Source organism: Lycium ferocissimum, chromosome 6 (assembly GCF_029784015.1).
Source record: "Lycium ferocissimum isolate CSIRO_LF1 chromosome 6, AGI_CSIRO_Lferr_CH_V1, whole genome shotgun sequence".
NCBI lineage: Eukaryota > Viridiplantae > Streptophyta > Magnoliopsida > Solanales > Solanaceae > Lycium > Lycium ferocissimum.
The window spans coordinates 23029874-23040466 of NC_081347.1; the positions used below are offsets into that span (position 1 = coordinate 23029874).

Sequence of the window (10593 nt, forward strand, 5' to 3'; positions counted from 1 at the left end):
TGATTTGGATAGAGTCGACATACCTGTGGTTTGTATTTGTACTTGGTTATATTGTTGGCGTACCCACTGTTGGTACTTGACTTATTGATATATGTTGGCATACCCACTATTGGTATTGTGATGTGATACTTGTTGGCGTACCCAGTTGTGGTACTTGTGATATTGAAATTGATCGAATTACATATGCATTACATGCATTCTCTCATATTCATGCGTGGCCGATACCTGGTGACAATCCGGTATTGTTGATTGAGCGAAACTGATATTTGATAAACTCTTTTACTTGAGTGATTATAAAAAGGCCGATGTCCGAAGATCCATTCTGGAATCATTGATTATATGAAACTGATATTTAATTAACTATTTTACTTGAGTGATTGTGAGAAGGCCGATGTCCGAGGTTCAATTCCAGAATCGTTGATTGTGTAAAACTGATATTTGACAAACTCTTTTACTTGAGTGACTGTGAGATGGCCGATGTCCGATGAGCTATTCCGGCATCGTTGTTGCATGGCCAATTCCGATGTTATTCCGGAATTGTTGTTAGTGCATGGACTCCGCGCGTCCCCCAGGGTGGTGCCGGTAAGACTCCCTTGTGAGCAATTAGATAGGGTACCGTCTGTCTGTTAGGCAAATATCCGGGACGGGTAGCACTTAGACTTCGCGAGTCACTCTGGGTTGTGCTGCCGAGACGTCGATATTTCCGTCCGGAGTACATGTGCACACCTCATTTCCATGGCATGGTATCGCATTCATACCATTATTGCACTGCATTTCATTATGACTTGATTGAGATGTTGTGATGATTGGATTGTGATGACTCTGTTATGATGATGGATCGTGATGATTCTGTTGTGGTGATTGGATTAGATCAGATACATTTGGACTTAACAGATTTGGGTTTAGACTCTTTACGTAGGCGATGCTGGATATCTGGTTGTGATTATATTGTCTTATACTTGCTAGATTCCTTGTTTATCTGCTTTGTCTTCTGAATTGTGTTAACTATACTTAGTCGGCCGATGATGCCTACCGATCGTTGTTTGTACTTACTCGCACTTCTTTGCGTTCCTTTATGAATGCAGAGTACCAGGTCGGATCTACTTCTCTGACCCGTGGCTGAGCGACTCTTCAACTTCCACTCGAGTTTCTAGGGTGAGCATGGTGTCCGCTGACCTTGAAGACTTTCCTATTACATGTCTTACTTTTATTCCAGAGACATAGATATCATGTATTAGTACTTCCAATTGTATTATTCTCCCTAGATGCTCTTGTATTATTCAGACTAGACCCTGAGGTATTCTTGTCTTCCGCACTCTTTACTACTATCTATTTATATATATAGTGAGACTTACGTATTTATTGATTTCCGCTACTTAACTTCTTCAATTTATATATTAGTTCATTGTTGGGATAAGGGTTCGCTTACCGAGGCGGGAAGGTAAGTGCCCGCATGGCCTAAGCAAAATGGGTCGTGACAAATTCATTTAACCTTAACAAATAATTCCTACATTCATTCTAAAGGCAGAATCTCATTAAGCTCAGTTTTCACACATGGAGCAAATATATCTCTAAAATGAATTAAGATGGCTAATAAAGATCACATATGGCTAAGTTAAGGCCTAGTGAAGTCCAATGTCACAAAATCCATTTCAGGGTTTTAAAAATAACTTCAATCTAACTAAAATAGTGACTATTTGGTACTGTTTCATTGAAAAGGTCTCAAACATCCAAATTTGACTAACACAACACAGAACTGAGACTATACCCCCCTTTAAACCTATTTCTTCTCTTTTTAAACCTAACAAGTTATAACACCTAGTTAGTTATAATAAACCCACCTTTAATTCATTCCTTATATCTTAAATAATCAGAACATGGACAAAATCATCATTGTAAGTAAGAAACTAGGTTTATAACACTTTACATAATAAATATGCTAGAATAGTAAATATTAAAAAACTGAAAATAAAATTAAAGTTTAGAAAAGGATTTACCTTTTGTAAGGGCAACCTAAAGACCAAAGGGGATTGAAATTCACCTTCAAGTAATCCAAAATCCTTTTTATCTTCAAAAATCCCTTTTCTTATAGTCTCTTGTTATATATACATACATATATATATATATATATATATATAAAGAGAGAGAGTATATTTTGTTGACGTTTATATATATATATATATATATATAATATATAGTGTATATTTTTTGTGTAGCTCTTAGATTTTCGGTTTATCTTGATCATTTTTTCGAAAAAAAAAAAAAGTCCTCCTTTCTCTCATTCTCTTTTCTTTCTATTTATAGACTTGGCACACTTAGGGAATCCTAGGAATAAAATGGACACCTCACCCAAATTTTCCCCCCAAAACCCCAAAATTTTGTACTCTATATCAAAATTCTAAATTTTCACACATAAGACAACAAAAATCATAACCAATTGTACCCTAAAATCTACAAAAAATCCAATAAAAATCGGAAAATATAGGATAGTACGAATACAGCCCATTATGTACTATTCCAATGGTACAATTGTACCAAATAGTACAATGGGGATAAAATCCCCAAATTGTGTACCCTAATCCGTGAAGCATCTAGGAACTTTCCCCTAGATTCTTTACTCTATGTATTAAGGTGCACAAGGTGGCTAAGGGATCGAGGCCCCACCCATGGCAACCTTAATACGTGAAGAACCCGAGTAACAACCTAATTACGCTTCAATTAAGTATGAAAAAATGAAATTCGAAGGGAAATAAACCTGGAAATCATGAGTAATCATGATTAAGTGTAAAACCCCTCAAGGATCTAGCCAAAAATGACCCTAAATTGCCATGAATTAAGCACAGTGAGATGAAACCCTAGAATCGCGAAAATCGCCTCAAAGAGAGACGAGGGGTACGGGTTGTGAAGAATGAGAGTTGTGGGTGTGATGTTTGTTTTCACAAACTTCACACCCTTTATTTTTTTTAAACTTAAAACCCCTCTACTTTTAAAAATAACCAAAAAGACCCCACCCTATTTTAATCAATTATAAACTACATATTACAAACACTTATAACTTTAGGTAAAACAATTGTTTAGGAGAATTAAAATTTAAAACTCGCAAAGTTAAAAAGATTAGCTTTAAAACAAGCCCGATATTGATATAGTTCCGGGTAATATTTAAAAATGTAAAAAATATAGTCAAAATGAGCCGTAATTAATACGTTATTTAAATTAATAATTTTCCTGGACTAGACGGAGCAGGATGGAAGTAAATAACTCATATTTCTTATATTTGTCAATTGTTTTAGGAAATAATAATTAAATGTCATTTTTACAATTTTCTCGGGATTTTTGAAATTTTAGAATTAAAAGGAAGTATCCTTACTCCGTCTTTGACTCAAGAAATTTGAAAATTAAAATACGCATCTTATGAGGTGAAAATTAGGTGTCAACAACTGCCCCTTCGAAGTTCGAGGATGGCAAGGCCATTCTTGAGCTACGAATTTTGACAAACCTAATTTTTACCCAATAAGAGAGACTACAACTTTATTTTTATGCAAAATTTCGGTTGTATGGCCGGACCCCGGTCTCTGGGCTCCTACATATCTCAGGTTACATGAGAATCAGGCTAATTGTAGTTCGACTCTATGGCCCGAAAAGGAATATCCCTTTATGTGGGAAGCCCTTTGACAATTTCTGGTAAAAATCCGACCGGAGACGATTTTTGGAAGATTTTTAGGGTTTAGTTACTTGAAGGGATGTTTCAACCCTGGTGTAGAAAGCTTGACTCTCGTACACTATTTTTGGTCAGTTGCCCAAGAAAAGTTCCACATTTGCTCCGCATGTCTTGAGTCTGGCTCTTTTCCTCCTATCTTGGTCGCTTTCAGCCATCCCCAGATGCTGAGTCTTGCGTGTTAGTTTTTTGAAATTTTTATCTTTATCGTAAATGCCATACATGTGCGGCATTCTTGCCATTTGCTTTAAACGTTAACTCTGTCAGTTTTCGTCATTTGTCCGGCTCTTGGCGAACGCTCATCCGTCTTTCTCTTCTTTTCCTGTAAGTGTGTGCTTTTGTGTGTATATATATTTTTTGAAATAATTTTGACTACTTTGGATAATAATCCCGATACTTCAGTCGGCTCTTTTCTCGTTATTTTCAGATGTTTTCATTTCTCAATGATAACTTCCGTTAGGATCTGGGTCGGGCTATACTGCATTCATGCAAAACCTTCATACCCCAGTTTGATTTTATTTTCGTAAGCAGGATGCTATTAATGAAGACCATGTTTTCAAGTGCGGGGTCATTTTTGTTTCTTATGACATACGCTACCCCTGAAAATGTGGAATCACATCATTTTCACATACTGCGGTGACTGTCGCAAATCTAGTGTTGACTGCATCGTTATCCTCATACGAAGTCTGCATTACACCGATTTGGGACTACATCACTTATAGTCAAAAATACCCAAATGAAGACTGCACAGCAGAATGCAGTATCATATTCCTTTCATGATGACCACTAACCTCTGTATCCAAAATTACAACATTTAGTCAGAATATTCAAGTTAACGACTGCATACTCAAGTGCAGGGCCTTTTCTTATGACAACCGCTATCCCTGAACCAAATTACATTGATTTGAGATAAACTACAATAGCGACCGCAAATCTTGATGTAGGAATCACACTCGTATTTCAACGATTGTGGACATCAACCTCGGAATTATGCTACCTATTTTGGCTATATATAGACGGCAACTATAGCCCCTTTAGCATGAAGTCGTATCGCCCAAATCATCGTTTTGAGGAATGAAGCTTACCTTAGTGGCACGCTCCTTTTTTGACTCCGGAGAAGAATACCCGCCTGTCGACAGGGTTCACATCTTCCAAAAGGAATAGACTCTTGCGTTGTGAATACGGCACTACAATGCCGATATCAACTCTTTGTCTTTAAATCACGGATTGTGAGGATGAAAATAGTAACCACCCTTCGGGACAGAATTAATCCATTTTTGCCGACATTCCATGTCGACGATCTTAAATTTGATGTCAAAATTATGTCACCTGATTCAGGCGAGAACTGCGCTTACCAAATTTAAGTCGTCTAATCATTCAATGTATCAAGGCAAGCCATACGACATCTAGACCAGGGTCTCAATACCTTGATACAATACTGTTTAGCGGAGACCAGACTTCGGTAAATCGTGATTATATCTTTTAGTAGTCTTAAAATTTTCTTTTATAAAAATCTTTGTGCTCTGCAAAACGAACAAACTTGTTAGCATAAAACAATTTTACTTAGGGAGGATTTTGTTACCCTTTTTGTATGATCTTCTTCGCCGTTTTTCTTGAAATTTCTTCTTCATTTTGTTTGTCGTCGTTGTTGTTGTCCCTGTTTCAAACATCTTTAGCAAAAAGTTAGTGTCAAATGTCCATGCATGTTTGTTCCTGCATCCACAGAAAAATTTGTCAGTTTCGTATGTGGTCGACCTCTCTTCCTGCATATGGACTTCTTCCGTTCACACTTCGACAGGAAAGAATGCTCAATTTTTTGAATTTTTTTTTATTTTTTGCAAAGAGGGGATTTTTGGGCGATGATTTTGAAAACATATATATTTGTAAGCAATACATCTGTCATAATGGTAATTTTGAAAATGGTATATTTTATACACAGCCTTTTAATGTCATGACATTGGTTACTTCGAACAAGATCTTCTATCATTTCTTCTTCGTCTTGATCTTGACTCTTAAAATTTTCGAATCCCTTTCAAAAATTTTGCCCCAGTTTATACATGTTTTTGTACTAACTCAAATTTTACTATGTCGAAGGAATTTTTGAGACCCTCTCAAAAATAATGCCCCAGTGTAAAAGTGTATTTGTTGATTCTGGATTTTACGGCGTCGAAGGAATTTTTGAGATCCTTCTCAAAAATTCTGCCCCAGTGTAGAAGTTCTAATCAGTTCGTCCCTTTGAATTGATATATTGAAAGAATTTTTGAGGTCCTCTCAAAAATTCTGCCGGTTTCCATATGGGGTTGTCTTTGTCTTTCTTTTGCCAAAACATGTCTGAGGTTTCTTAGGGTTTTATTGGGAATTTTGTTTTGAACAACCGAGCGCGGAAGAGCGCCTACGTATCCCAAATGGGAATCAGTTCATAACATAGTTCGAGATAAATATATCGAGATTTATTGGTGAGACCGAACTCAAAAGAGCACCTACTACCCCAAATGGGAATCAGGTCATAATGTAGTTCGAAATACATGATTTTGGATTTTTGGGTTAAAGCGATCGAGCTTGGAAAAGCGCCTACGTATCCGCTTATAAGTATAGGGAATCAGTTCCTCGCGTAGTTCGTACATAATTTTGGATTTGTTTTTTCTAAAATACAAAATTACAAGTAAAGGAAATGCAATTAAAACCAACATAAAACTACAAAAAGCTATGAATCTCTGTAGCCATCTCCTTTCTCAAACATAGTATCTCTTGATGGCGCCTGAATTTATTGCTCTTGGCCACTCTTGGCCATCCATTACAGTGAAGACAACTGCTCCTCCTGATAACACCTTTCGCACCATATAAGGCCCTTTCTAGTTTGGCGCGAACTTCCCTTTGTATTCTTCTTGATTTGGGAATATCCGCTTGAGCATCGATTGCCCTACTTGGAAAAGTCTAGTCCTCACATGTTTGTTGAAGGCTCGCACCATTCTTTGTTGGTACAATTGACCATGGCAAACAGCGATCATTCTTTTTTCATCTATCAGAGCTAGTTGCTCATGTATTTTACGGATCCATTCTGCATCGTCCAATTCTGCTTTTTGTTTGATTCGAAAAGAAGGGATTTCTACTTCGGCCGGTATCACTGCCTCAGTGTCATAGACCAGCAAATATGGAATGGCTCCGGTTGAAGTTCTGACGGTTGTGCTATATCCCAGTAGTGCATATGGCAATTGTTCATGCCAGTCTTTGTAGTTATAAAGCATCTTTCTGAGAATCTTCTTGATGTTTTTATTGGCGGCTTCCACAGCTCTATTCATTTGTGGTCGATATGCGGTCCAATTCCGGTGAGTGATTCAGAATTGCGCACACATTTCTATTATCAAGTGGCTGTTCAAATTAGCCCCCATTGTCTGTTATGATCGATTTTGGGATGCTGAATCAGCACATGATGTTGTTTCACACAAAATCCACTACTACTTTCTTTTTCTACTGACGCATAAGATGCCGCTTCCACCCACTTGGTGAAGTAGTCTATGGCGACCAAAATAAAACGGTACTTGTTTAACGCAGCTGGCTCAATCGGTCCTATGACATCCATGCCCCAAGTGGTGAATGGCAAAGGCTGTAATGACTCGTTTGGTCGTTATAGTCTTTTTGGCATTTTTACCTTTTTCGAGCACTGACTAGAGCATGTTGACCGGAAGTTGACTTCTGGGTAAATAGACTTTTTTTAAAAATCTACCGATTCTGAGAGGTTTGGATAGTTGCTTATGACTTGTATGCAATTTGGGTTCGGTTCCCAATGCACCTCGAAGCATTTTGGGACTTAGGTTAGAAATTAGAGCTAAGGCACCGAGGTTTGACTAGGTCAACAAGGCCTCCGTTGGAAATTTTGAGGCCACGAGCGCTTTCGTAGCGTATTTTTGAATGGGTCTCTGTGTATGGTTTGTGAGCAGATTACCTCGGGAATGACTTGGGATTTCGATTGAAGACTTAGAAAAATCGGGAGATTCTAATACCTAGTGCCCGCCATGGCGGCACCAGTGCCGTCCCAGCAGCACCGCTATTGCGGTGTATTGCTAGCCAGACCACTATAGCGGCCTTAAGGGCGCTGTAGCGGCCCTGCTACCGTCGTAGCGGTGACGGGCCAGGTATTTTCATTAAGTGTGATTTAAATAAGCCCTTAGACCCTCATTATTTCGAAATTAGAGCTTTGGGGAACAGTTCTTGGAGATATTTTGGAGACATTCTTGGAGGTAAATCTTTCCTAATCCTTTACTCTTCCTTAATCACAATTATCTTAGATTTTCCCCTTCCCTTTAACAATCCCTTAGTGATGAAAGTTGAAGAGGGTTTTGATGAACTTTTCCTTAGGCTCATGTATGAGAAAATTGATGATGTTTATCTTAGATTTTCCCCTTCCCTTTAACAATCCCTTAGTGATGAAAGTTGAAAAGGGTTTTGATGAACTTTTCCTTAGGCTCATGTATGAGAACATTGATGATGTATCATATATCTTGCACTTCTAGCATTGAATTTCGGAATCAAATATTTAGGATTTATACCCAATTTGGGGGTTTCGCTTGAAATCAGAAATTAGGCTAATCTTTGAGTTAAATCAGCAATTAGTGGTTGGATTATGATCACCTCGTACTTAATTTGGCATTTTACTTCCGAATTTCCCATTTTGTCCTTATGAGCCCGTTTCCCCAATTTCTAGGGCTAGAATTGACCTAATTTGAATAGTAGTAATATTAGTATCATTCTTCATGTTTTCTAATCTAAAATTCGATTGTGCTTAGACTACTTTGGTTCTGAGGTTCAGCGGAAAGACAAGGCAAAGGAGTGAGTTGTTAGTCTGCCGCGGTTCGGCCGTCCAGGCCAGTGTTATGGCTTACCCTTGGTGAGACTTCGTATAGCGAAGTGCATATTTTGATTATATTGTCGAAAATAACATGTGAACCTTTGGGTATGAAGTCGAGTTGGATAGTGCCTTAGGTTGGGCCCTATTATGTGTTTGGGGCTAGCCACCCCGTTATGTGTGATTTGATTGTTCTATTCCGCCGGCTTGATGCCATGAGTTGTTGGTAGATATTGAATTCTGTTTTATCATCTTGATTATTATATTATTGGCATACTCATTGTTGGTAGTTGTACTTGGATATTTTGCTGGCGTACCCACTGTTGGTACTTGTGATTCGGCTATATTATTGGCATCCCTACTGTTAGTACTTGTTATTCGACTATATTATTGGCATATCCATTGTCGATATTTGTGATTTGGATATATTGTTGGCATACCCATTGTTCGTACTTGTGATATGTAGCATGATTATTGATGTGATTCATGCATTGCACGCACTCTCAATTTCATGATACACTGTTGAGATATTGATGATATTTGATGAAACACTTGATGAGCTGGGCTCAGTTTTACTTAAGTGATGTGAGATGGCCGAGGTTCGATGTTCATCCCGAAATCGTTGATTGAGTGAAATTGATACTTGATAAAACTCTCTTACTTGAGTAAGCTGATATGGCCGATGCCCGATGATCAATTCTGAAATCGTTGTTGCATGGCCGATATCAGATGTTAGTTCCGAAATCGTTGTTGCATGGCCGATATCCGATGTTAGTTCCAAAATCGTTGTTAGTGCATGAACTCTGCGGGTCCCCAGGGTGGTGTCGGCGAGAACCCCCTGTGGGCAAAGATTCGGGGTCCCGTCTGTCTTTTGGGCAAAGATCCGGGATGGGTGGCGCTTAAACCTCACGAGTCACGCTGGGTTGTGCTACTGAGACGTCGATATTTTTGTCCAGAGTACATGTGTATGTCCAGAGTACATGTACACCCATTTGCACGGCATTATTTCTCATTCATTACCATCATCGTTACCGATCGTATTATACCGCATTGAGATGGTTAGTGTTGTACTGTGATGATGGATGAGATCGGATATATTCAGATTTGGTACATTTGGGGATTAGATGCTTTACATAGGTGACAACGAATAATTGGAATTAATTGTATTATCATATACTTGTTGTTTTATTTGCTTATCTTTTTTATTGTCTGAATTGTGTTAGCTATGCCCGCCGACCGACGACGCCGCGCATCAAGTTGTTCATCGACCGCACCGCACTTGCCGCATTCTTTTGAATGCCGAGTATCGGGGGCTCCATCCACTTCCGCGACGCCCGGCCGATCGTTGCTCAAATTTTCGTAGAGTCTCTAGGTGAGCATGGCCGTCACCGCCTTGGAAATTTTCTATCTTTACATCCTATTCTATTCGGAGACACATAGACACTCTTTTATGGGTATTAATGATGGCTTCCCCTTTAGATGCTCTTCGTATTATTCGTACCTCGTACCTCGTGGGGTATATTATTTCGCACTATTCTACTACTTTTTTTTTTTATATATATATATATATATATATATATATATATATATATATATATCGGAGACTTACGTAATTATTCCATTCCGTTCCCTTTAATTTTTTAAATTTAAATTTTTGTATTTATTCATTGTTGGGGGAGGGCCCCCCACCCAGGCGAAGGTAAGGCCCGACGACGGGGAAAAAAAAAGGGCGAGACAAAGTTGGGACGAATTTAGGTTAACCGTCCTTTTAATTTAAAAAGGGGGGTCAGGGGAAATCTCGTGGACCGGAACGAGCTCCATACTTATCCGCGGGGGGCAAAGGGGCATTTTAAAATCTCACTTTCCTTTTTTATTCTTCTGCTACTTTGTTCAAATTTGGAAACCGGAAAGGTCTTTGGGATTCCCACTTTTCCTTCCCAAGGGGGCGCGATTCACAACACGCCCGAGGAGGATGACAAAGGGTTTGGGTCCACCCATTTTTCCGGCGCCCCCGGGGCGAGAATGCCTACCCTTA

The 10593-nt window shown here is 38.7% G+C and overlaps 1 protein-coding gene across 1 annotated transcript; it reads right to left on the reverse strand.

Moving 5' to 3' along the window:
• Nucleotides 1-6567: 6567 nt before the first annotated feature.
• LOC132061217 (uncharacterized) lies at nt 6568-7014 on the reverse strand. The gene has a single exon (XM_059454070.1). It carries the CDS (start codon nt 7012-7014, stop codon nt 6568-6570), a length of 447 nt encoding a protein of 148 aa, XP_059310053.1.
• Between the last annotated feature and the right edge of the window lie 3579 nt (nt 7015-10593).

Excerpts from the sequence above, each read along its gene's own strand:
- LOC132061217 (XM_059454070.1), bottom strand. The coding sequence starts at position 7,014 with ATGAATAGAGCTGTGGAAGCCGCCAATAAAAACATCAAGAAGATTCTC.